At 57.9% G+C, this 25,613-nt stretch overlaps 9 protein-coding genes across 9 annotated transcripts; 5 read left to right on the forward strand and 4 right to left on the reverse strand.

Moving 5' to 3' along the window:
- Window positions 1–1,402: 1,402 nt before the first annotated feature.
- B0T26DRAFT_597115 (uncharacterized protein) lies at window positions 1,403–1,609 on the forward strand (the record flags this gene model as incomplete). The annotated part of the gene is made up of 1 exon (XM_060435634.1): window positions 1,403–1,609. A coding segment is annotated over one exon (207 nt), but the record flags the coding sequence as incomplete, so codon positions are not given.
- A 159-nt stretch (window positions 1,610–1,768) lies between these two features.
- B0T26DRAFT_622068 (uncharacterized protein) lies at window positions 1,769–2,365 on the forward strand (the record flags this gene model as incomplete). Its single annotated transcript, XM_060436090.1, has 1 exon — window positions 1,769–2,365. A coding segment is annotated over one exon (597 nt), but the record flags the coding sequence as incomplete, so codon positions are not given.
- Window positions 2,366–4,180: 1,815 nt separating this feature from the next.
- On the forward strand, window positions 4,181–6,657 carry B0T26DRAFT_641839 (microtubule associated protein-domain-containing protein; the record flags this gene model as incomplete). The annotated part of the gene is made up of 3 exons (XM_060437379.1): window positions 4,181–4,291; window positions 4,364–4,634; window positions 4,691–6,657. 3 exons carry the CDS (start codon window positions 4,181–4,183, stop codon window positions 6,655–6,657), a joined length of 2,349 nt encoding a protein of 782 aa, XP_060298452.1.
- A 3,351-nt stretch (window positions 6,658–10,008) lies between these two features.
- Window positions 10,009–10,614, forward strand: B0T26DRAFT_640501 (uncharacterized protein; the record flags this gene model as incomplete). Its single annotated transcript, XM_060437237.1, has 1 exon — window positions 10,009–10,614. A coding segment is annotated over one exon (606 nt), but the record flags the coding sequence as incomplete, so codon positions are not given.
- A 908-nt stretch (window positions 10,615–11,522) lies between these two features.
- Window positions 11,523–12,939, forward strand: B0T26DRAFT_223841 (uncharacterized protein). Its single transcript, XM_060433860.1, has one exon. The coding sequence runs from the start codon at window positions 11,669–11,671 to the stop codon at window positions 12,638–12,640; it is 972 nt and encodes a 323-aa protein (XP_060298454.1). The 5' UTR covers window positions 11,523–11,668; the 3' UTR covers window positions 12,641–12,939.
- Window positions 12,940–13,510: 571 nt separating this feature from the next.
- Window positions 13,511–14,209, reverse strand: B0T26DRAFT_739744 (uncharacterized protein; the record flags this gene model as incomplete). The annotated part of the gene is made up of 2 exons (XM_060443751.1): window positions 13,511–13,904; window positions 13,935–14,209. The coding sequence occupies 2 exons, from the start codon at window positions 14,207–14,209 to the stop codon at window positions 13,511–13,513; spliced, it is 669 nt and encodes a 222-aa protein (XP_060298455.1).
- A 1,660-nt stretch (window positions 14,210–15,869) lies between these two features.
- B0T26DRAFT_674218 (uncharacterized protein) lies at window positions 15,870–16,916 on the reverse strand (the record flags this gene model as incomplete). Its single annotated transcript, XM_060439688.1, has 3 exons — window positions 15,870–16,048; window positions 16,083–16,671; window positions 16,836–16,916. The coding sequence occupies 3 exons, from the start codon at window positions 16,914–16,916 to the stop codon at window positions 15,870–15,872; spliced, it is 849 nt and encodes a 282-aa protein (XP_060298456.1).
- Window positions 16,917–17,517: 601 nt separating this feature from the next.
- B0T26DRAFT_703052 (Abscisic acid G-protein coupled receptor-domain-containing protein) lies at window positions 17,518–20,047 on the reverse strand. The gene has a single exon (XM_060441656.1). The coding sequence runs from the start codon at window positions 19,663–19,665 to the stop codon at window positions 17,905–17,907; it is 1,761 nt and encodes a 586-aa protein (XP_060298457.1). The 5' UTR covers window positions 19,666–20,047; the 3' UTR covers window positions 17,518–17,904.
- A 421-nt stretch (window positions 20,048–20,468) lies between these two features.
- On the reverse strand, window positions 20,469–21,633 carry B0T26DRAFT_644273 (uncharacterized protein; the record flags this gene model as incomplete). Its single annotated transcript, XM_060437616.1, has 2 exons — window positions 20,469–21,164; window positions 21,220–21,633. The coding sequence occupies 2 exons, from the start codon at window positions 21,631–21,633 to the stop codon at window positions 20,469–20,471; spliced, it is 1,110 nt and encodes a 369-aa protein (XP_060298458.1).
- Window positions 21,634–25,613: the final 3,980 nt, after the last annotated feature.

Here is a 25,613-nt window from a genome sequence, read left to right on the forward strand (position 1 = left end):
CACGCAGGCATCACCACAACGCAACTCGGCGCTGCAAGCGCCGACACTGCCAGCCGGTAAAGGCAATCAGTCAGACGCGACCTCGTCCTAGATCTTACATTTTCTCCAACAAGAAGGTCCAGGCGATGCTCTTCGGCCTACCCGCAATCCTCTGTCTGCTTTCAGAAGACGGGTTGCGGGGCAGTGACTCGCCAAGATGCTGAAGAAGAAATCAGGCTTCAAGCCAAAGGCCGCTGTTCGCCGCCCTGCACCCACGACATCCACATCCCAAGATGTCGAACGGGGAAGAACTGCAGAGCGACTGTCGAGCACCCCCGCCCCGACTTCGGCTCCAGCTCCCGCTCCGGCACCAGTCTCGACTCTCGGCCAAGACCCGGTAACATCCTCACGGCCGAGCCCCCCCGCGCAACTAGCTTTCGCTTCTCAGCAAGATACGACTACGCCGTTGGTAACACAAGGCCATGGCGATTCAACTTTTGTGACTACAGTAGGGCCTGATACTAGCACGTCAAGCACTGGCCCTAAAAGTACTGGCCTCGCAGACAACGATTCCGGCAGCCAAGGAACAGAACCACAAGCAGACACATCTACAGTTACAAATAACCCTACTGCGGAATTGTTCACCCGACCTGAGCACGCCGTATCTAGGGCTGCTATAATTTCACAGGCCCTCAAGAGCTCGTCATCGGAAATATCAACTGCAGCAGTCAGCTCAAGCGAAAGGCTTGTTTCCGAAGATCCACCGGCTACAGTCCCGGCTGCCACTAAAGCTCCAAGCTCCGAGGCCGAAGCTAGCACTCCGCAGATTGCAACACCACAAGTCGCGGAAACCACTGCCCCTTTACCACCTAACACAAGCACCCAATCTACTACCGAGAGCTTGTCCTCGTCACTTCCCCCAACGTCAAGCACTACCTCGCGAGCTGCTTCCACCTCGACCCCCCTCCAGCCAACGCGCTCCACGTCTCCCCGGACTTCGGTCACCCCGGGAATTCTGCCCGAACAACAAAGCAGTCTTCAAATCCAGCACCCTCAGGTAGTGATATCTCCTGCGGATGGCGCAGAGAGCAGCCGATCCCAGACAGCTGTTGAAGATGCGACTGAGCCTTCTACACAAGCGGCGCCGCCCGCAGCCCCGAAGGCAAAACGAGGACGGAAGCGCAAGGCCGACGGAGCAACTGGGGAAGGTACAGACCAGACTAACAGCGCTGCTGCCCCAGCCCCCAAAAAGCGTCCTAGAGCGAAGAGAGACGCTCCACTTCCGGGAGAAGAGGGGCATTCAGGTACCGCAGAGGGGCAAGCAGCACCTCGGACGACGCGTGGCCGAAAGCGGAAGGCGACAGCGGCAACAGAAGGACCCAATGAGGGCGATAAGGGGAGCGAATCTCAGGCAAAAAGAACACCGGCCAGACAGCGGGAGATGACACCTGAAAATGCCGAAGAACTCCAGCTCGACGCTACTCAGGTGAAGATGGCAGATTTGGCCAAAGATATGCACATAGGCAAGAAGTTCAGCTTGCACGAAGAGTTGATGGAGCGGGAACGGACCAAACGTCAGAAAGAGTACGAGAGGAGAAGGCAGCGGAAGAACGGTGCTTCTAGCGACGGAACCCCCAACGGCCAAGAAGAACAAGCAGGCGGCGCTGCGGGGTCTGGTCCGAGTGCCAATGGCGAAAGCGCACCCGCAGTGGATGGCGATGCGGGGGGCTCCGCCGGCGTGGCGCCAGCTGGTCGTACGGGCATATTGGGTCCCGCTGGTGAGACGTACCAGATTATTGACGGCGAAATCGTCCTCGATGCTCGCTCTCTACAAGTCGATCGACACGCGCGCGCGGCGCGAGAAGCTGGCGAGATGGAGGAACACGAGGAAAACGAGTTCACTAATCACACTACGTCGGCGACATACCTCCGTCGCAAGATGAAGGCTGGCCAGTGGTCCGACGAAGACACGGAAAAGTTCTACCACGCGCTGCGCATGTTTGGCACTGACTTCGAGACCATATCCCGCATGTTCCACGACAAGACGCGTAAGCATGTCAAGCTCAAGTTCAACCGCGAGGAGAGATCCAATTCTGCCGCCATCCGTGCTGCGCTCGTGGGCGAGAAGACAGTTGGGATGAGCATCGACGAGTACAAGCAGTACACGGGACAAGAGTATGAGACGGCCGAGGCCATCTACGCCCAGCAGAAGAAGGCTGAAGAGGAGTTCGAGGCTCGCCAAAAGGCCATCGCTGATGAGAAGGCCGAGGAGCTTCGCAAGAAGAAGGAGGCGCTCTTTGGCGCCCCCGATGCCGACGATGCCGGCACCGGTAGTAAGAAGGGCCGGAGAGGGCGTGGCAAAAGGGCCAAATCCGGCGCTGTCGGTCTCTAAATTTCTAGCCGCGTTGCTGCGCTGCTTTACTGTTTGAAATAGGTCCATATCATTCGGGTTGGTCTAGCAAGTATTTTGCTACTTGGCCTAGTTAGGGGGGGGATATTTGAATTTTGGTGCGAAGTGGCGTTTGCGGGCTGGGGCCATAAGAGTCGCAGGTGCATAGGATCGGAGCGGGCGGGTGCCAGCATTTTTCTCGGTTGGTTTTCCTACACATATGATATCCATTTCCTTTCCCTTCAAGGGCGCCCAGGGTGTGTTTGTATGGTTTGCATAGTATTCGAGAACACGGTGCTCGCACCTCAACTTTAGACTGTCCAACCGTCCCATCGAAAACCCGCACTGACAACAGAATCGGTCCTTTTTTATCGCAAAGCAGGGCGACGTGTATTTCTCCTTGTTCAATATGGATGCACCCTCGATAGGTGTCTCATCCTAACAGACCGTTTACAAATTATGCCGGACGCATTTCGTAGATCGCCAACTCCGCTCATGATACAGGCTTGTTATTATTGAATAATAATACAATACGTTCCACAACATCTGAGCAGTCAAGGTTAGTAAACCAGTACCTTGTCTCACTGCTCCTCGAGTGGTGAAGTGACATAGGCCAGGTAAGTTGACCGTTTACCAGCAGGCGGATTACTATAAGGCATACGGGGCACATATACTTCCATATAGTTGGTCAGAAACAGACAGCAGTGGCCTCTCCAGGGTTAATATAATAAATCTAGCATCTATGATTTTGCCACCAAAAACAATTGGGACTAGGGAAGCTGGGTTGATTGTGGCCGATTAGAATACTACAAGCAGACTTGACAGTGGTGGATACTGCACGGAAAGCGTGTCGCGGACTGCGAATGGTTGGACGACCCTTTCCGATTGTTTATGAGCAGCCAGGGTTGGGATACCAGTTAGATGCAATTGGCTATCAACTGCTCCTACCAAAAGTTGACGCGAATCATGAAACAGAAGCGAGTGATATTGACAGCGAGACAAAAACACATGGTTGAGGTTCTTATGAATTGAAATGCCATCCTTCTGGAAGAACGTAGGTGGGCCTTGGGCCGGGCCATGCGAGGCCCGGTGCTAGTGGTGGATTGGCTTTTCTCTAGCACGCGAAGGGCATGCGGGGTGAGCCGTTTGACCCTGTCAGGCTGGTTATGGCAGGTGGGGTGCCTTGGAGGCTTTTGAAACTGCCGCTAAATCCAGGAAATCCCCTCATGGAAGCGGGTTGTTGCTGTGGCAACGTCCCGCCAGGCGCGAACCAGGATCTTGTGCAACACGCCCGCCGGCCAAAAACGTCGCGGGCGTGTCCCTCTCCCGATTCGACCTGACCAGACCTGACCTCCCAACAGCTCGCTACCCCCCCCTCCCCTCCCCCCCTCCTATACTTTCTCTCTCTATAACACCCGACGGACTGCTACACCGAGAATTGCGCCATCCTCGACCTTGCAGCGTTTCAACTTGTCAGCGACGGCGCGGCGACGACAACAATCTCCCGAGATTTGTCTCCCTGAGATGCGCTGCCGGACGTGCACACAATTGCCTGCGGGTGTGCTGATCAAGACCGACACGGCTGTAAACAAAAGCTTCCATTCTTAGCTGCAGAGCCTGCTGCACGTCATCACGCTCGATGATACGCCCCTACGACACGACGAACCTCTTTTTTGATATCGGCGGCAGATCGCCATCGCGCACTGTTTACCTATCGCCGTCCCGATCTTGAGAGGGAAACAAGAAAACACCTGTCGCTTTGCTTCACTGTACACCCCCGCGTTTCGCCGGCCCAGCCACCCCGCCAGCGAGATGGACACCAGCTATTTGGCCCAGCAGGTCAACACCATCATCGGCCAGTTGCATGGCCTCTTTGACGAGATCGGAGTCGCTAACCATGACCGTGAATCGCGGGAATCCGAGGTGTGTTTCTATCCCTGGATACTTCCTTTTGCATAGTGACGCCGTGGCCTGCCTGCTGACTCCCGAGATTAGCTCTTTACCGCACTATCAGAAGCGCTTCACAACCAGGTCCGCGTTGTGGCGGCCGAGAAGAAGGACATGATCGAGGAGGCGCAGAGGATACTCGCAGCCATCCGGCAGATGGAAGCTTCGCTCGACGATAGCAAACCCCCTCGGCGCGACTATGCGCCAGATGAGGACGAACTAAAGATTACGTATCCGCTCACGCGATGCCTGCAAGTTCTCAAAGAGAAACACACCCAGATAAGCAGACTGCATAGGGAGCGGTTCGAGCAGGTCAAGAGTAAGAACCATCCCCCCCGAGCACCTGCAAGACCGGCATGCTGATATATCCCGCAGAGCTGGTGCAGGCACTCGAATCGTACTCGCTACATCTCGAGCCTAGCTTTGTCCGGCTGACTCTGCCGCCAACCGGGCCCAACCAGTCTCTTCCGGCTAGCTTTGACCTGTCGCCTAAATATGTCGATAAACTAGACGAAGAGTTTACGCGCGTGTACGAGGAGTACACGCGGCGCGTGGCCGAGGTTAAGTCGCTGTCGGAGGAGATAATACAGTTGTGGGCCGAGCTGGGCACGCCACAGGCCCAGACAGACAGCAATATCGTCAAGTACTATCGCGACTCGCCAGAACAACTTGGCTTGCATGCCGATGACATGTCGCGGCTCCGGGCCAGGAGAGACAAGCTGTCGGACGAGAAGAAGAACCGCGAGCGGCGGCTCCAGGACTTGCGTACGGCCGTAGAGGCCCTCTGGGAGAAGCTGAGCGTGGAAGAGCGGGAACGTAAGGCGTTTCTCAACGGCAACCGCGGCTGCGGCGTCCGCCAGATCAACGAGTTTGAGGACGAGCTAGCGCGGCTGAACGAGCTCAAGCGGCAGAACCTGCACCTGTTTGTCGAAGACGCGCGCTTTAAGCTGCAGGAGCTGTGGGACGCGCTGTACCTGTCCGAAGACGAGATGCTCGAGTTCACGCCCGCATTTTCTGACGTTTACAGCGACGCCCTGCTCGAGGCTCACGAGCAAGAGCTGGCGCGGCTTGAGGCCTTAAGAGAACAGCGCGGTCCGACGCTGGCGCTGGTTGAGAGACACAGGACACTAGTGCACGACCGGGACGAGCTGGCGGCGTCGAGCCAGGACGCGTCCCGGCTCATGATGCGTGGCCAGAAGGGAGAGAAGCGCGACCCTGGAAAGCTCCTCCGTGAGGAGAAGATGCGTAAACGCATCGCCAAGGAGCTGCCCAAGGTGGCGGCGGAGCTGCGCAAGGGCCTCGAGAAGTGGGAAGACGAGTACGGCCGCCCGTTCCTCGTTCTCGGCGAGCGCTATCTCGACATCCTCGACATGGACGAGGCAAGGCTGGGTCTGGGCCCGAGGTCCAAGACGCCAGCCCCAACACCCTCGGTGGCTAAGATCTCAAACAACACGCTCAGTCGAGCCAACAGCGTCGGGAACCTGAAGTCGGCAGCAAAAATCACAGCGTCAAGACCGCCCGCAGCTACCATGACTAGCACTGTCAAACCGGCGCAAACCAGGGCCCAAACAACAGCAAACAACAAGGGCAGCCCATCACGCATCCCCGCGCGCGTGCCGCTCTCTAACCTAAAGCACGGCAACAACTCTCCGGAGCGCCCGCGGCCCGAGTCAAGAGCCGAGGCAGGCAACGGCCTGCGACACGGCGCGCCGCTCCTGAGAGCACCGCCACCCAAGATGCGCGATTTGATGCCGCCGCCGGAACTCGCAACACCGGCGAACCACTACCGGTCAGCCGGGCTAGAGTCCAGCATCGTGCGGCACGTGGAGCCCGAGGACGTGTACGACGACAGACAGCTCGGCAACCGGCCGGCGTCTCGCGACTACTACCAGCAAGCCGAGCGGCCCGGGACTGGGGCGCAAAAGATGTCGTCGTCGTCGTACCCCCAGGCGCCGCCGCCACCGGCCATGGGAGGGGGAGGAGGAGGAGGAGGAGGAGCGCCGCGGCAGATCTCAAACACGTCGACGATCGTGTCCGGGTCCGAGAATTGGGAGACGTACGACGACAACTCGGAGCCCGAGGCGGACGCGTCCGACGCCTACTACGCCAAGGTGCGGGCAGCGCGCGCCGGCAAGCGCATGACGCCCGAGACGGGCTACTCGCGGCCGCACGCCGCCGGCCCCGCCGCCAAGCGCCCACGCGGCTTCCCCCCGGGCTACCCTCACCACCAACAACACCCAGCCTCCCATGCTCATGCCGGCCATGTCATGGTCGACCACGAGGGCAACCGCATCGTGTCGGGAGTGTCGGGCAGCGAGTGGACCGACGAGGACGCTTTCTGAAGGAAAGCTCCCTCTCTCTATATGAATGATTGAGGATTTTTATAAATCCATGTTCTGTGGCCATGTCTTGTTCTTGATTTTCTGATTCATGAACGAACTTGCCGCAGGCGATACGAAACATATATACCTATGTACCATGCCCACACACACACACACATACACGCCGACACATGTCTTTTCCTCTCTCTCTCCTCCATCGCGAACACGCCCTTTTTGTCTCTCCTCCTATCCCTTTCGGGTGGGGAGGCTGACTATAAGGGAGTTTTGTTACTTTTCAGCAAAGGGCCCTTTTGCCTTTTTGTTGTTTGGGTCCTGTCGGTTCTGCCGCCCCCCTTCTTAATGAGGGCCCCTTCTTAATGAGGGATCTTTTTTTCTGTAGGCAATGGAACCGGGGCGGTTTGCTGCTTTTCTTCTTCTTCTTTCTATTTTTGGTCTGGCGCCGTGTTTTTGTTCTTCGTGTTGTTGCTGTGGTCCTGTTCGATTTTTCAGGCCCGGCCTGATTTTCTCCAGGGCTGCTCGTCTTCTTCACATATTTACTGTACGTATCATTATCTCTGGCTTCGCCTTTTTTTCGGGTTTCATATATCCTTTTTATTTTTAAAGACGACAGGTGCGAGCAGGCAGGCGAGCAAGTCAGTCAGTCTGTCAGGCGGTGTGTGGGAGGGCGGGCGGGCGGTCATCTAGAGACGGCAAAAGCGTCCCAGGAGGATTTTTTCGTTCCGTGCTCATCAGTGGCGAGGGACATTGGACAGGCGTTTTGTTCAGGTTTAATAGGGGCGGTCGGGGGAGGAGGGGTTTGTTTTCTGTTAGTTTTATAACTGGAATGGAACCTTTAGGTCTGTTGGTTCTCTCCCTAGAATAGGGAGGTATGGACGGGATTTGGGGAAAAAGGGACCAGGAATGGTTTTCTCTCTCCATCTCCCTCGAGCTCCAGTCTCGGGTCAATCCAACCCCCAATTCGCGGATTTACAAAATGCTCTCTTCATATTGTTTCTTTAGGGCAATAAGCGCTGGTTCTGAATCTTTCAACAGTTGCCTACGTAGGTTCATGTACCTTGCCATTGAATCTTCTCGACCATTTGAATAACTTGACTTATTAGGTTGTGGTGACTTCCAAGGGGTACCTGCCCTGGTTATCACGCGATCTACGGATACCGCTGGAGTGGATGACAGTGGGTTAGTGCTGTCTGTAGTAATGCAATGCAACCTGAAACCCAATCACCCACTGACTCCACAGCGAAGACGCAACTGTCGGTCTTGGCGTTGAGGTCCCCTAGGCGCCCCCACGTCTGTTGCAACGTCCGCTGCTCCTTCAGGGCCCTTCTAGTTCCAGCTTGGGGTCTCGTCGGACAGGGCTGTCGATCCTCCTTCTCTCCGTGCTTCTTCCAACGTCAGCCTCGCGACTCACAGACTCATGCGCACACTATGTGAGCTGATCCCGAAGCTACGCCAAACCAAACAAACCTCTTAACCAACCTTTGACCTCCCTCGCGAGCTTCGTCCGAATCTCCCACACATGCATCCGAAAGCGCCCACGTCTTCGGGACAGCTCGACTGATGCAGGCCCCAGGAACCCCCGCCCTGCCCACGCCCACGCCTACGTCGCCCAACAATGCCGCCTTGGCTGCGGCCCTGAAGGGCGCAACAGTTGCCTTCAATGCCCAGAGGATGTCGGCCAGTAACGACAAGCCTAGCCCTCGCCTGCCTAACCCGGCCGCTGCCGCCGCCGCCACTAGCAATGGAGCCCTCAGCGCCGCAACACATGCCGCCCGCGATCATCCCATCTCCAGTCTGACGGGCACTGGCTCCGGCCCCGGCTCCGGCTCCGGTTCCGGTCTCGGCAGTGCCTTGTTCGGCAGCGGCGCTCTTGGGCAGGAAATGAGCCGTCATTCCACTGGCACCAGCGTCCAGACCTCCCACGGCAGCTATTCCGAGCCGTCCCTGGCCGTTTCAAGGCCGTCGCTTCACTCGGGTGGCTCCGGCAATTCCGGCACAATCGGAAGGGGGGATCACAAGCATGCCTCGTTCATCGCCGCCACACTGGCTGCCAGCCGGTCTGGTTCCCCTAATCCGAATCCCAACCCGGCTTTCGCGCAGGCCCCGCTCACGGCAACCCAGCTGCACTCCCGCATTACCAGACGGCCGAGCCTTGGCCCTCACAGCATTGCTGGCGGCTCATCAACGGCTAGTCTGGATCTGACCGACACGGCTTCCATCCAACCGACTACGTCGTTGATATCACTGTTTGAGAGCAAGGGCCGTACGGATCCTGTTAAGAAGATGGATCCTGCTCTAGCGCTACAACAGCAGGCCCAGCCGCCATACAGCAAGATACCGCCGCCTACCCCTCCGAGATCGAGGAGTCCGCAAGTCGACCCGAGCAGTGAGACCCAGCAGGTCCGACCAAACCCGAAACCGAGACAAGCCCCCTTGGAGATGACAGAGGCAACACATTCGAGGGGGCTCGGACTTGAGGGTGATACGGAGGCAGTCAGGACTCCGATTCAAGCACAGAAATTAAAGGCAGCCCAGCCGAGGGCTACCTTAACACAACGGGAGAGTCATGCCGGAAAACAAGAAACCTCTCGACCCAAAGAGTCACCGCCATCGGGGGAACTGCCGGTTATGCGTTCATCTACTCCCACATCACCCCACAATGCTCGCCGTACCACGACAGAACTGAAGTCTCCCCGGCCAATAAGAGTGATCAAAACACCGCAACTCGATCCTCCCGCCCTTCTAGCCAGATCCTCGAGTACTGCAGTGGGTAAGCAGGCGGCGCCGATGGTTCAAGTCACACTGGCGAGACCGAACTCTGCACGTTCAGGTGGCTCGGAGGTGGTGGCTGCAGGACGCCCGTCGTCACAGAGCTCGGCCTCATCAGATGACACTTTTGTCTCGGCTTCCTCGACACAGTCTCCTCCACGGCCCGACTCGCCAGGTAAGGACTGGGAGCAGTTGAGCCCGAACCCGGCACCAGGCAAAGCGCGGTCTCGCATTTTTCCACCCAACGATTTGCTGCACAGGCGTCACTCTTCATCGTACAGCAGTCCATCCCCTACAACGGTCACACGACTCCCTACAGCACCCGGGATCCCAAGCTCAGGCCTAGCTCTAGACTCGCTGACGGACGCTATCGTGGCGAGCCACCTCGCATCGGCCCGTCTTCCAGTTACCGCAGGCCCACCTCAAGTCCCACCTCCCCGTCGTCACGGCCACGGGCATCGTCACGACCACGGACTCGGTCCACCCAGCCCGCTGCTACAGCTGCCCAAACAACGGACGGCCGACAGCTTGCTTGGTAGCTACCGTGCGGGCAACAACAGGTCGCCGGGCCGCCACAATCAACACCAGCAGCAGCGCACCGGTATGTTGCAGACGCTGCGCTCGCCTCACCCGTCACTTTCGGACGACGAGGACGCACGCCGGCACATGCACAAGCACCGCAAGAAGCCGTTGGGCGGCAAGAAACACTCGCACCACGAGGGGTCTCGACGGCGGTGGCGCGACGAGGTGTCGGTACGTGAGCGTCGTCGATACGAGGCCGTGTGGGCAAGCAACCGCGGCCTGTTTCTGCGGCCGGGCTTTGCCTATCAACACCCGGACAACTGGCGGACGCGCGGCAGCAGTCCTGAGGATGCAGGCGATGAGCCCAGCCAGACGGACCTGAGCCGCGCACGGGACGGCCCCGAGGCTGATCTAGTAGTCAACGTCGTGGTGCGCGACATCTGGAGCCGCAGCCGCCTGCCGCCCGATGAGCTGGCCGAAGTCTGGGACCTGGTCGACCGCGATAGCCGTGGTGCCCTCGGCAGGCAAGAGTTTGTCGTCGGGATGTGGCTCATCGACCAACGACTGCGCGGACGCAAGATCCCGGCCCGCGTCACGCCGAGCGTGTGGAACAGCGCGCGCGATGGCGCCGTGGTCCCCGTGTCCCCGAAGCGCTCGTCAAAGAAGTAAATAGCAACCTTACCTAGACACCTTTAATAATGCATACACTATGCCTCCAGAGGTCGAATACGGGGTGGAACTGTAAACTAGATCTATTTTGTAAATAGACGGAGCTTGTAATTAGCGTAGCCCCCTGGTGCGAGGGTCCGGACGTCAATAGCAGCCTTGAATCATAAGCGCAACAGCAGCAGCATGAGAGGTATTAGACATTGGCATAGGAAGCGCGCTGCATTTTGCACCCTTTTTCCGCTGTCGAGAATGCGAGCAAGAAGAAGACATAGCCATGAGATACCCGTCAGCTTTCTATGGGATAACATGCCTACTTCCTTATTCTGTACTTGTCTTGCCTTGCCTACATAGAGTGCACTGGAGAGTACGGTACATGAGCTGGAAGATAGGACATAGCATGCATGGAGATGAAGCGATGCAATTCCCTCTCTTTTCTTTTAACGACTACCTACCGAGCCGCATAAAGACTTGAACCACTAGACAAAAGAAACATGTTGTTGTGCTGGCTTAGTTGTTGAGCTCTCCTGTATTCTTATCAGATTAATCTGATAGGAAAACTGCCGGGGAAGAAAAGTAGGCAGGTGGGGGGGGAAAGGGGTTTCCCGAGATCGCCCCTCCACCCGACCCCACCCCCGCTCGCTCGGAAACCGAGGCACAGCAAACGGGTGGGCATGTTACTTCGTCAGGTACTTTAGAACCCAAGTCCAGTGCCCTAGAACCACGTCTGTAACGGCTAATCTCGCTCAGAGATTTAACAATTGATGCGGGTTGCTGCGTTGCGCGAGGTGTGGGGAAGCTAGCTATACTAACTGAACCAACTGCTTGCTACTCTTTCATTTCAAACCGGGGGAGGGGAAAGCGGTTTCGCTTGTTTGCCGAACGGGGGTTCTTGTTTCCTTCCTACATATAATTCTCTCGCGACACTCTTTCTCATTAACCAACCAGACGAAACCTTGGGTCGTCAATGCAAACACAGCAAGACCTCAAAACACTTGACTGATAATTTAAATACACACACACACACGCACACGACGTCGCAAATACTTACTACGCAATGGCAGACGCAGCAGCGGTAACCGACGCCGTCGTGGTCGAGGCCGAGGCCACGCCCATCACAGCCGACCTACCGTCGGGCGAGCCCATCGTGGCGTCCGCCCTGGAACCGTCAACATCCAGACCTCTCACTCCTCGGGGGCCGGGAGGGGCGAAGCGCAGCATCCCGCTACGAGCTCTCCTCGCCCTCGCCGGCGCGCCGGGCAGCGTCGACACGTTCCTGACGCGGCTCAACAAATGCCTGGCGACGCCGGCGGGCATCGACACGGTGATGCTGTTCTTAGGCTACGCGTCGCACCTATCAGCCTCCGCGCTGCGGGGGTTCGCATCCCGCGCCGCCGGGCCCGCTGACACAAAGGTCGTCCACGCCGCCGCCACCGCCGCCGCCGCGAATGCTCTCGTCCTCGCGGCCCGCCTTAAGGCGCTCTCGGCGCTGCTCAGCGAGGCGCGCACCATCCTGCGCCTGTGGGCGCTGCTGCCGCTATACTTCTGGGCGCGCGGGCTGGGTGCGCGGTTGCTCTCTTCCTCGTCAGACACGGAGAAGAACCAGAAGACCATCGCCGGCACTGCCCCCGAAGAAGAAGAGAAACAATCAGCCATTGCCACCACCGTCGAGGTCGTGCGGCTGGCGCTGTGCATCGCGCTGCAGGCGCTCGAGAACGGCGCGTACCTGTCGTCCAAGGGCGTGCTGGGCTGGAGCCCTGCGCAGCAAGGGAAGGCGTACAAGTGGAGCGCGCGGTTCTGGGCCGCGTACGTGGGCATCGAGCTAGGGCGGCTCGCGGCCGAGGTTGCGGGGCCGGACCCGGAGGACGCGCGCGCCTGGCGCAACAAGGTCGTGCGCAACCTCGCCTGGGCCCCGCTGACGCTGCACTGGAGCACCGACGGCGGGCTGGTCAGCGAGCCTGTTGTTGGCGTGCTGGCGACTATCCCCGGCGTGATCCAGATCCGGGATCTGTGGGCTGGGACGGCTTGAACTGAAAGAGGTGGGAGGTAGAGAAGGGAAGAGAGATTGTGTGTGAGTTGTGTGTTGTGATGAAGTCATGGTGATCTCAGTTCGGTCCAGTGGGCCAAGCTGGGCACTGCTGCTGCTGCTGCTACACCTAGGCTGTTGCAAACTTTACTACGTACGTACGTATCGACAAGTGACGTGCAGATTACTCTAATTGCCGGTCTAGTCTGCTGCAGAGAGTTATAACATGGAAAAACGGCCAGTAGAATATGACAAGACGAGAAGAGCAAACGCTGCACCTTTCCTTTCTCGTTTGCTGGTTTAATGTCTTAATTAGCGCGCCTGCTCTTCTCACTTCTTCGAGTACCGTCTTTTAGTCTGGCGTAATAGCAAGCACTCGAAATCACTACCCAATTTCTTCAAAACACTTTCGGATATATATTTATATATGCATTTGGTATCATTGTTTGCAAGGCAAGCCCTCCGATCGGCTAGGCCTTGGTTGTTGTACAGTACAGCCTGTCCCTCTCATATTAACGCCTGAAATTCCCCCCATTCCCAGCGAGGACCGTCCAGCACTGGGCCATATGTATTTATCTCCTCCCAAGATCTCTATTTCCTCATGGCCCTCCTCACATGCCATGGTAAAGATGCCACAAACTGTCGCACGAAACTGTGGCCTTCTTGCTTCGGCTCTTCAGCCGCCAAAGCCGGCCCTCAGATCTCCGCGATGCTAACGTCGCGAGCTCTAAATGCTATTTTGTTTCTCCCGAGAAATTAAAAAGACATTATTGTTCCTAGAGGGAATGGCCCAGTCCTGCATTCTAGCGCAGCCAACCTCGACCAAGCACTCAACTGGAATACGTGCGTGGCGGGGGCTACCCGTAACCTTGACTACTGTAGCAGCAGCAATCCCAAAGCCACTGTAATGCAGGACGCCCCAAGCCAGCGATCCACAAACCGCCGCCCCGAACCATCACTCGGTACGGGGTCGAAGGGGCTCCCGCCGCCGAGATTTGACGGGGGCGTCGGATCGGATGCTGCGGAGGCAGAATTTGCGGTGGTGCCGGGCTGTTGCACAAATGATGTCGGGGCGGGTTGGCCAGACTGCACAAAGGTCGGGCTGAGGGCCGTTGGTGACGAATTAAGGCTAGATGTCGAGGTTTCCTGCTCCGTCTGGGTCATCGAAGAGGAGCTTTGCGTCGATGACGTCGTCGGACGTACTGTACTTGAAGTGAGCACTGAACGCAACGTAGTAGTTAGGGCAGCGGCCGTCGTTGAGAGTTTACTTGAAGTTGAGGTAGATGACAGCGAGAACCCCGGGCACAGCAGCTGCACCAAGTTGCCCTGCAACACCTGGCCTAACACCGAGGCGTCGGGGATGCTCGTGTCGTCGCAGACAGCCTGGAGCGTCTGCTGGACCTTGATGAGACCGTTAACACAAGCGACCGAGCAGGTCCTCTCGGTGTCGAAGTCGCTTTCGGAGCAGCCGCGGATTGGGGTGTTGTAAGCTAGGATACAACTGATGGGTACCGTCGAGGACGTGATGAGCTGGAAGTTGGACAACGACATCGCCGATGTGGCCGAGGCCATGAAAAGAATGCGAGCCCATCGCGGTGCCCGCAGTCTGTCGTGGTTACCCATTATCGCGTCGTTCTGTCGTCGGTCGAATAGCCGCGCCAGACAGAGACTGTCGGTTGGAGAGTGACGCAGTCACCGGGTTTCTTTGCAAGTCACCCGTCCAGCCCAGTCAAGTCCTGGTTGCGCGAAGCGCAGATTATCGGTTTTCGTCGAGTCTTGCCACTCCTGATCCGAGGGTCACGAATTGTGACGAGAGGTTGCGAGCCGGGAAATGTTGGGGTTGAGAGGTGGTTACTTGGTGCGCTGCCGAGGAACACGAAACGCAATCGGTATCAGAGGGCCGTGGTGGCGGGCGATCGCGGGCAGCGTTGGAGATGGATGGCAGCGATGCGCTATGCCACGGGGCGATTTGAGGGGGTCAATGCGGCTATAAACTAGACTCGCGATATCCGCTTCCCGCTCGGATCAAGGCGGTCCCTATTGGAGGAGGACCAGAGAAGGCGGGCGCTCAGAAGATCTCAGATCATGCCTTGGGGCCCAAGAGTTGCACAGCTATGCGAGCCCAAGGTGGGAGGCGGCGGGACCGACGACGTGTTCGCAACGGCGGTGTGCTACCTGGCTTCTAGAAAAGACTGGATGACTGGATGAATGGAAGATGACGACGGATGGCAGGAGGCCTGCTCTGCTGATCTGATTCTGAGTCGGAGTCGGACAAAAGAGGGAAGATGGCAGGATCGCACGAAGGGAACTCAAACGAAGAGGATGGTTGCGCAGCAAACGGGTTAGGAACAAACAGGCGAGACCAGAGAAGCACAGCTTCTGCCTGTGCGAGTGCAAGTGTTTGCGTCTCGCGAGAAGAGAAATACGTAAAGTAGGAGTGGAGGGATTGGCAAACGAGACCAGTGGTCGCGACCTAGGTAAGGTAGGCAAGACCCAAAGCAGCGGTCCGCACTCGTGGGCTGAGGGGAAGGGCAGGACCATATACTACAGGAATTATGATTTTGGCCAGCCTGCCTAGACTAGAATACTCTAGCTAGCGGAGCTGTCAACTGAGTGGTTGGCTGCATGCTAGTGATGGCAAGTGCTAGGGGTAGGGGGAAAGGGGAAGGAGCACTCCACGATGAGTCGAGGCTCGCCAACCCAACTCAGGGGACGATACCTCGCAGGCGAGGCAGCCGAGACCTTTTGACAGCCTACCTACTGACATGATTGGAACCCTTTGATTGCGGATGAGCCGCGCTTGGTCGGGCTGCACTCTAGATTCGGGCGGGGGGAGGCCGCAAAGAGCCAGGCGACCGGCCATTTAGACGGCGCGTATCCCGGGCTCTGCACGTTGCGATATCACCAGAGCGCGAGGGGCTGAGAATGGAAGGTGAGGAGGTGAGAAGATGGGATGTTTGTGCCGGCCGTGGCTGACGGGCTGGGTCAGGCCTCCTTTGCCCCTGGCCACCCGCGGCCCCTGCCTTGCGTTAGACTAACCCCCCCGCAGGGTGCCGCTGTCCAATCAGTGCGGGCAGAAGGCTCGAGCAGGGTGAAACGAAACATGAACTCCTGTTTGAGAGACACCCGCGCTTACCCCTTGATCTAACGGCGATTGGTCCGACGTCAGCCTCAGCCCTCGACTACATACAGTAACTGCTAGTTTAAACTACCACCCAACGTTGTAACTGGTTCACGCCCTGCAGTCCATCGCCGCCGTGGCGTCGGCGCATGCGTCCCAGTCGTCCTCGTCGCCGCCCACCTCGTCAGCGTCAGCAACAGCAGCAGCAAGCCCATCGAGGCCAACCACGATGTAGTCCATCTCCTCCTTTTGCTGCCGGCGCCGCGGCCTTGGCCCTTTTTCTTCCGCTCCTGGTGGTGGTGGTGCTGCCCGTCGTCAGCGAACCCACGCGATGGCGGCAACGCTCGTCCCTCTCAACCCAGACGGCCCCGTAGGCCTCTATGCGCCTCAGCAGCCGGTCGGTTCGCTCAAGTCTCGGAAGCACCGGGCTGGGGGCCGGCGCCGCCGCTGGCGCTAGCGTGGGAACAGCAGGCAATGATGATGCCATGTCCTCGTAGCTGCCACAGCTATCAGTTGTTGCGCCCGTGGTAGCCATACCCGTAACTGGCGTCGTTGTCGTCGTCCCCTCTGCATCTGCGGTGGGCGCCCGACACAGCGCGTCCCAGGACTCGCCGCGCAGCGACTTGACAATGTATTCGCGAAGGCGCCCGTCGGCCGCGTGCTGCTTCTTGCCCGAGCGGTACAGATGGCGCGTCACGAGGCGGTCGGGCGCCAGCGGCAGCCGCTCAAACTCGGCGTCGCTCGCCCAGAGGAGCTCCGCGCGCCAGTGGCACACCATCCTGCTGACCGCCCACTCCCGCTGCGATCGTCGTCTTGCTGCCTGCGCGTCGGCCACGGCTTCGTCGATCAACTCTTCCATGGGCCGCGGCCCCGTTGCTGGCTTCCGTCCCGCGACATCGGCCGTAGCGTTATCCTGCTGTCGTCCGTTTGCATGTCTATTGTAGCAGGAGGTTAGGCTTTGTCTGGCCTGAAGATTTTATATCATATGACGCGATATGGTATGGCAGTTTCTTGTGGTTTGCTGATAATGGCTGGCTTCCAACAGGCAATGTCTTATTTTTCTGCTTGCTGAAAGACATTGGATCTTGGGCGCTCGTCGGGGATATTGCCTTTCCATATTTGTAAAGAACCTAGCCAAGATGGAGAAAGCTTTTCCATTTTGGCGTTGCAAAAAAATGGTTATCGTCAAGGTTTTTTGCCACCCGTGCCACGATGAAGTGAATAATGGCTTCGGGGTTCATTTACTACCGCCTAGCCGAGCTAGGAAACGTGTGAATATCAAGGGAGAAGAAAAGTTGTAGAAAAGTGTGCACCTGCCAATATATGGCAGTTCCCGGTTGCCGTTTCCAAACTTGGATAAGCTGCATATTGATGTGTAGGAAACGGCGCAGTGGGTATTGAGCATTCAGACCTGGAATTCTTGAAGAGTTCACACTGCCGAAAAGGATTTGGTTTGATTACAATCTAAAGTTCGAGAGAAAATAGCAATCACTATTATTTCCATGTTTTCCTTCCGTTCCAAAGGTTTTGACATTCCCCATTTCTCGGCCTTACCATAAACTACTGGCCGTTAGGCTATTTATATCGCCGTCGGCAACCAATTCTTTGCCCCAGCCAATAAAGAGGTTTTTAGTTGTCCAGGAACCAGTTAACTAAGCACCGAGTAAACGATAATTCACAAGCTCCCCTAACTAATTATCGCAGTAGACTATTAACTAGAGCCAGAGCAAGGTTAATATGTCACACAATGGGAGCTGGGCTGTTAAATAATATAGTTGGCAAATCCTAAACTCCATGGTTCCTATTAGGCGTACGAATACGAAAAAGGGATTTTATATGACAGAATCAAAAGAAGCAAAAAAATATCGCAGAACGAAATTAACAAGCGCAGCGCAGATAACGCGCCTTTTATCCTGACCTATTCGCCGCGCACCAACCCACCCATCCAGCCGTGATTATCCGTTGTTGTTATTATGGAAGGAAACAGAGACGAAGAAGAAAAAAACACCGAACCCCAAAGAATCTACTGCCACATGACTACGTGGCCGCGACACACATGTATGTTTATAGAGCAAGACCAGCACGCAAGTATCCATCTCCCCCGAGGTCTCGGGGAGAAGACGACAGAAGGAAAAAAAACCACACATCAAGACCTCTTTTGCATCTCCTCGCCGGCAAAGTCATCCCAGTCGTCGAGGGAATCCCCCGACCCGCCTCCGCCTCCCCCGCCGGCCCCGGCGAGCTTGCGGCCGATCCAGATGCCGCCCATGGTGACGGCGCTGGCGAGGAGGAACCAGCCCTCGAACCAGCGGTCGACAAAGGCGGGCTCGAGGGCGCTCTCAAGGGCGTCGCCGACGGAGCGGCCGACCTCGCGCGGCAGGCTGCTGCGCAGCAGGAGCGCGGCGCTGATGACGTACGTGGCGGCGATCTGGCCGATGAGCAGGGCGAAGTTGGCCTGGGCGTGCTGTAGCAGGCCCGGGGTGAACTTTGCGAAGAGGTGGAAAGTCTGGAGGACCGAGTTCGCGCTGGCGGCGAGGATCACTCCCGACAGCAGGAACGAGATCTGCCGCGCCCAGGCCATCTGGTCGAGCTTGGGGTCCCAGTGCTTGGCCAACAGGCCGAGGAAGCGGTTGATGGGGTCCGACGACGCGAACGACGCCGCCGGGTAGTACATGCGCCGCAGCGTCGTGAGCGTGGTGGCGAGGATGCGGTAGACGCAGTACACGCTGAAGACATAGCTGGGCACGGCCAGGACCTTGCCGAGGGCAGTGCCGTCTCGCGCGTGCGCGGCCTGGCGCGTACGGAGCAGCGAGAGCGACGTGGCCAGATTCGACTCCATCGTCTCGAGACCTGATATCTCTATCTGCAAGGCCTTGACCTCGGCGGCATCCCCACCGCTAGCACCGCCCGCGATGCCCTTGAGCGACCCGAACATCTTCCCCACGAGGGAGCCGCCACCGCCGCTAGCTGAACCGCCCGGCTCGGCTAGTTTGCGCTGTAGCGAGCGCAGGCGGTGGCGCTTGGTCAGCAGCAGCTCGCTGGTAGCGTCGAGCCCGGCCTGCTTGCGCGAAATGTCGGCGTCGGTGATGGGCCGCTTGCGGTACGACCTGTTGTCGGAGAACGTATGCCAGGGACTGGACACGCTGGCGAATCCCGACAGCAGCGCCATGAGCGAGATGCCAATGACGCCGATGCGTTCGAGACAGGCGCGCGCCAGCTGCCCGCCCACCAAAACGTCCCCCACCGACTCGACGTGCCTAGCGGTCGCCGTGCCGATGCTGCTGTCGAAAGCAGCGCCGTCGGCGGCCGGGACGGCTTGGCCGAGGGACCAGAACACAAATAGCCAGCCGGCAAAGACGGCGAGCTGCAGCGTCCAGGTCACGCGCGGAATGCGACCCTTGGCGGTGCGCTGAAACGACCAGCCCGACCCAGCCACGACAGACTGCAGCTCCAGGAAGGGTATCAAGACGACGAGCATGAAGAGCAGGGTGGGCACGGTGAAGCGCAGGGCGACGGTGCGGGCGTGGGGGGTGACGAGGTCCGAGATCTCAGCCAGGATGAGCTCTGCGAGCACCGTGGCCAGGCCGATGGTGGCGGCAAAGGTCACGGCGGCGATGCGGCGGCGGGGAGACCGGGCGCCGTGCTCGGCGTGGGCCTGGCGGAGGGTAAGCGGGGCCGAGGCGGGCAGGACGTGGCCCTCGCCGTCATGGCTGCTCTGCAGGCGCGAGAGGCGCGGGAAGACCTTGGTGGCGACGCCGAAGCTGACCACAGCGAAGGTGGCGAGAAATGGCGAGAGTGAGAAGAGCGTACCTAGGGCGCTCGGCGTCGAGAGCGAACCTGGTGCCATGCAGAGGTCATCGCCGCAGTCGGCACCGCTCGGACGAGTCCCGATTGAAGGGGGGGCCATGGGTTGGACGTCGCGTCTCCGTATCCAATTCGTACCGTAGCTTGCAATTGCCCCAGCATCCTACGCCAGTTGATGCGTCGGGGGAGCGCGCTGGATGGCTTGCGGATGGGGACGCGAGGCAGTTCGACGCTCCGGGTGCATAGCGTTCCTCAGTTCCCTATTCTATGCCACGGGCGTTGGGTGATTGTTGTTGCACAGCAGTAGCACAGACTGTTGAGCCTTGGTTGGGATGACGAACCACGCTAGCAAAGGTGAGGTAAGTAACAACCCGGAATTCACACCACCTCAGAAATTCCCGTCGGCGCCCCGCACTCATTAAGGAGGGTGCTGGGCCGCCTGGGCCACCCAGCGACAGGGGTCGGGGTTGGTTCTAAAACACCAGACGATGCCTCCAGGACGCAAGCTATAGGATACTAGTAGAGGTATAATATCCTCGGAAAATAAACGCGCAGTACAGAGAAGGGTTCATCTTGATTCTGCCAAATACAAAATGTTGTCTGGCTATGGAGAGTCACCCAAGGTAGGTAATGATACATGCGCTTCGTTTCGCTCCTTCCTGGTAAAACCCGAGCGTTGGGCAGCAAGTCCTGCTAGCTCAAAATAACAAAATGCCTCCAGTACAAACCATAACAATTAAAATGTTGCCACGCTGTCTACGGACTGAAAAACGTCCTAGAAATATTTGCAGAGCTACCAGCCCCCGTTGCGCACGCCACCAACACCTAGCTCCTATCCCTGCCGTCGAGCACAGATTGCCCCCTCCCCCCCCGGGGAAGATTTTTGGTAGAGAAGAAAAAAAGTCGTTACTTGGCCCTATTGTTTTCCGTCCGTTCGGGTATTTCGTCGTCGTCGTCATCCTCCTCGGCCTGTGCCGACTTCAGAAGCGCCGCGGCTTCCCCCACCTCCATGTCGTGCAGCCGTTGCTTTTGCTCCCTCTCGAGTGCAGCCACCTTTCGCTCTGCCTTCTGAATCTGCCCCGGGGACACAACCTCGGCCTCAAAGTCTTCTTCGTCCTCGCCGCTTTCCTCATCACCGCTCTCGGTGCGGACTGTTGGCGGCGGCGGCGAGCTCGACCTCCCCCCAACAGACGACGCCCCGGAAAGAGACGACGGTCGTCGGGTATGTGAAGAAGCCCGGAAGGGCTTGATGGTGGGATCAAATGCCGCCGGGAGCCCGATCGCTGCCGCTACTCGGTGCGCCTCTTCGTCGGCTGAAATACCACGCTCGAGTTCGAACACGTTATACGTGTCCGAGTCGGCCTCGTGTTTGCCGTTGTTGTGCGCGAGCATGGCAACGTAGCTCTGTCGATTCGGATCTTGCGTCCGCTTCTCCTTCTTCTTCTGTCGTTGGTCGTCGGGCCTAACAACTACTACTGGAATGGGGCTGTACTGGAGGCAATACTTTGAGAACGAGTTCCTCGTGTTCATCAGCCCCTGAAGACCCCCGAGCGAGCGTCCCTTGGTCCCGACAATGAGCATCGAAGGTTGGTGGATGTGAAGCTGTTATAGAGTGGTTAGCACTGTACCAAACGCGCCAGGCTAGGTAGAGGCTCACCATCTGCTGAAAGGTCAGGTGCAGTTTCCCAACCGAGTACTCCAAGACAATACTAATGGCCTTGTTCAGCGTGTTCTTGGCCTGGATGGCCTGGAGCAGCCTCTTGGCCTCCTCCTGGTAATTTTTCTCGCCCGGGCGAATGGGGCTCTCCAGCACCCTGACACACACCACCTCGTCGCCATCGTCGACCATGTTGGTCAAGAGCCAGACCAGCGCATAATCGGAGTAGCTATGCTCATCCACACCAATCATGAACGTGCGGGATCTCCGTGAGGGCTGGTAGCCCTGGTGTCGGACGTGAAGGGTGAAGGACGACGTGTTGTTCTTGGTAGCCTCGCCCACGGGCAGATTGTCAAATCCAACATGCTGTCGAAACCTAGGAGGCGCAGACGCATTCCGTGTTAGCGTCGACATGTCACCAAACAAGGATTGCGGAGCAAGCAGGTGGTTGAAGGGGTCGGAGCAGAGTGCGGTGGGGATCAGAGGAAAATAACCAGTTGAGGCTAGATGGGGACGCCCAACTTAAGGCAAGTGGCTCGACTGTCCCGTTGCGGGAATTTTTAATCAACAGATACGGGGGGCTCAAGCAGAAAGATGACGACGGGACAGATTTGCGGATGATGCAGGGACAAGACGGTGCATGCGCGTGAGCCTTAGCCGACTGAATCTGCCTCCAGCGCTCGTTCCACTACGGCAAGCTTAGGCGGAGGCGATCGCGGTGAACGCCCCCGGTGACATGATCCGAGGTGGGTTTGGGTTGGGGCCATGACATCGATAGAGCTTGAGCGAAGGAAGTGGGCCGGTGGGGTGGCGGGGTTGGGCCTAGCTCCATCAAGGTGCTGGCGAATAACCCCTACAGAATACGTACAGGCGGCGAGACTCGACCAGAGGCTCTGCGAGACCGTGATCCATGCGGGTCACACACTCTCTGAGAGCGGGCCAGACTCGCTTTAACCGCTGCGCTGCGCATGGTTGCCTGCCCATGTCTTCTGTGGCCTCGCGTGCCACGCGACGGGTTTCCGCAAACGGCAAGACCAGACCACCTTGATGCGGGGGGGGAGGGGTAGGTGTTGTGTGAGGTTAGAGGACGACGAGAAAATGTCTGTGGCATTGGAGTGGACATGCTGTCTAGGCTGACCTAGTGTCTGCGCTGGCAGACCGCGTCTGCCTTTTCGAGGTTCAAGCTGACTTGGTACGGTGCGGTGTGGTCTGCTTCAAGTCTGGTCAAAGCAGATCTGGCCGGGATTTGCTGATATCCTAGGACCCTTGATCGCTATCATGACGGAGCAACCAAGGCAATGTAATACAGGTCAAGGGTCCACGCAGGTCTTCCTGTAGGGATATGCAGGTGTCCGGGAACAGAGGAATCCCCATTTTAAAGGCACCACTAGGGCTGGGGCTGCAGCAAGGACTCCGAATCTCGACCCTGATGCATCAATCACCACATTGAGGGCGAGAGATGTGAAAATGGGCTAGGCAACACTCACCTCACGGGAGATGGCGACGACTCTCGCAGTCGTCGATTGTCCGTCTTTCGCGGATTGCCCTGCGGGAGCGAGGGGTTGCGCGGTTGGCGGAACGACACAGACGCTGTAGACGATCTTCTTGACGTGGCAGCAGTCGGGCGGTCGCTGGCGGCAGTTGAAGGGTGCCGTGAGTCGCTGCTGCCGTTACCGCCGGATCCGGGCTCGCGGAGGGATGAAGCCGAAGCTGCGGTGCTAGCCGCCTTCGAATTCAAATCGGCGACGATTGGGAACGCTGTGCTGAATACTGGGCTACCGTATTCCTTGGCACCAGGCGGAGATGCGGCAGCTGTATCACGGGGGCTGCTGGGTCCCGCAGGGAAATATTCTGTTGGATCTTGGGTGCGCGGCGACACGTCCGAGTCGGGGCTCTTGGCAAGGGCCGGCGAAGAGGTGGCAGTGAGTTGCTTGTCCATTGCCTCCTCGGCCATGGTGGGCCAGTTGCAGTCGAAAACCTTCTCCTGCTGTGTTTACGCCAGTGCTCAAACGGCCTCAAGGAGGGGCCAGCAGAGGCTGTATCGTATTGACATGCATCGAGGTTGGAGGGGTTGATTGCGAGACGCTCGCAAGTGTAGGTTGGTGGCAGGCTTGACGCAGGTAGAGAAGTGCAAAGCGACGACGTCGGGAGGTGCGAACTCGATGTCGATGCTTGGAGCGTCGGGTGGGAGAATTGTCGGGGAGCGATCGGCTGTGAGGAAGGCAAAGAAGGGATATGCCCGTCGTGTGTTGTATCACGATTCGACCGTATTCGGGTCGGTGATGAGAATGTTTTTTTAGCTCTTGCTCTGTGGTCGTAGCTTCTGTATCTAGGTAGCTTGGGGTTGGATGAGGGTGGTTCCCTGCTTGCTGCGAGCTTCCCTTCGTGCCCACCTGAGCTGCCCTTTGCTGGGGAAAGTGGCACAGGAACTGAAACCTTGATGGCCTCCAGGGAAGGGGAAACGTGGGAGAGTGGAGGAAAAGAGAAGGCTTTCGTGTTATTGCGTCACGCTCAGGCAGAGGAGGCGCAAGCTAGGGTTCGCAGGCTGGCACATCTCGAGATCAGATATGAAGGGGATTGAGGGAGGAGGGATGGGATGGGATGGGATGATAGGCCGAGCTCGGATGGCAGCAGATCACGGGCCTGATCTTGCCTAGACCTCTCGTATGTTACTTTTTTCCTTCTTGTCTTGGCGAGTGGGCGGGTGTCACTTTTCGCCTGTCAGGCAAGGGGGAGAGGAGGCCGTTTTATTTTACTTTTTAGCTTGTGTTGTCTTCTGCGAGCTTGCCCGCGAAGGCGGCTAGGTTCCATTTGGTACGGAAAGTACGTATAGCACATGCCGTTACGGCGCTATATGCACTTCAGACTATTCCGCTTACGATTAGTTGGGCGCATCGTCCCTCCACGAGACAAGCCCAACGCGGGCAGCTCTTCGCACTAAGCTGCGAGCAAACGCAGTGCCAACAGCACCGGAAATGTGTGCACAAAGCTAGACTCTAGTGCCGGTGTGCGACCGCGCCGATCAAGTTCCCGCAGCAGGCCCTTTCCTATCTCCAATGTCTGAGATATGGCGGCGACTGGTAGAACGTCCTGTTTCTGCACTTGCGGAATGGTAATAGCTCCCTTCCTAGTTGGCAAGAGCAAACAGTCTCTCTCGTTACCCAGCACTGGGGAAACGCTTGGCATCCATGCTGTGTGGCCGTCCATCAACCCAGACATTGCTGTCTTGGCGGGTTTTTACGTCCCTCACCCGCGTCCTCCACACGCAGGCCAAGACGAAAAGGCTGGGGCAACAAAAACCAACACATGCACACCGTGTTCTTGCGTACTGCGTACATCCTTCTTTTCAAGACCGAGTTACATACATGACAGAGCAGGGGGCGGAGGACGGTAATATGTTGGCTCGGACGGATGACAGTTGTCGGGCGTCAGCATTGAAGACAAAAAAAACATGGGAGGTCAAGGCAATCTAGAAGGTAGGTACGTAGGTACGGAAAAACTGCCCGTAACTTTCACGCCCGCTGCGTGTCTACGCGCTGGAAGCATCACCCTCCGATCGGGCCCGCTGCCGTCATCGTAGTCGTTCGACTTCGGCCTCCCAAGATAGAGACAGACCTCAGTCTCTTGCTCCTGGCTGCCTGCCTCAAGATCCGCCGCACTTTCACATCCCCCGCCCCGTCCAATTGAATAGGTGAAGACGCATCAGGTGATCCCCGCCAGTGTTTTAGAAAGGCTTGGGACAGGACCCAGGTGCTTCTGCCAAGCTGCTACTCCGTGTAATCAGACTGTTGAATCGGCGGGGCTGCCGTCCGCCAAGCCGCCTGTGCCGACCACCCGCCGCCCTATGGATGGTGCCCCCGTGCTGTGGTAAGCAGTGTGAAGTGTCTTTTTAAAACGGGAGGTGCTGTAGTATCTGTAGCTTGTCGTCGGGATTGTGCCTTGGAAGTATTCTACAGAGTATCCCTCGGAACAGCCCCTCGTGCGCACCTCAGCAACGAAGCGGTCAGGAAAACCCAACTTGTGTGTGAAGTCTCTCTATCTATCGCTCACACAGCTGCCCTCCCTGCCATTGGCCAATTGGGCTGTAGCAGGGGGAGAGGAGAGTGCATCCCTACAACGCCCACAACCGTCGTGGCCTTGTCTGACGAACCTCGCAGCTCCTTTTGCCCCCCCACCACCACCGTGATGCGCTGCGCTGCACCGCGTTGCCCAGTGCAAGCGGTGAGTTGTGCCCCGAGATGATGTGGCCAACAGGCCAGCGAGCCAGTTTTTTTTCTTTTCATGGTGTTAGGTAGGTGGTGTGGTGTGGTGATATGCTTCCTGCGTCGTCGAGTCAGCCTCAGTCCAGCCAACCAGATGTAGCAGCCGCGCCATGTGTGTGTCCCATCTCCCGA

The sequence above is a fragment of the Lasiosphaeria miniovina genome (assembly GCF_030549165.1).
Source record: "Lasiosphaeria miniovina strain SMH2392-1A chromosome Unknown B0T26scaffold_3, whole genome shotgun sequence".
In the NCBI taxonomy this organism is placed as follows: Eukaryota; Fungi; Ascomycota; class Sordariomycetes; order Sordariales; family Lasiosphaeriaceae; genus Lasiosphaeria; species Lasiosphaeria miniovina.

What these genes read in the sequence shown, in the direction of transcription:
- B0T26DRAFT_223841 (XM_060433860.1), top strand. Translation starts at nt 11,669, where the DNA reads ATGGCAGACGCAGCAGCGGTAACCGACGCCGTCGTGGTCGAGGCCGAG.
- B0T26DRAFT_703052 (XM_060441656.1), bottom strand. Translation starts at nt 19,665, where the DNA reads ATGGCCCCCCCTTCAATCGGGACTCGTCCGAGCGGTGCCGACTGCGGC.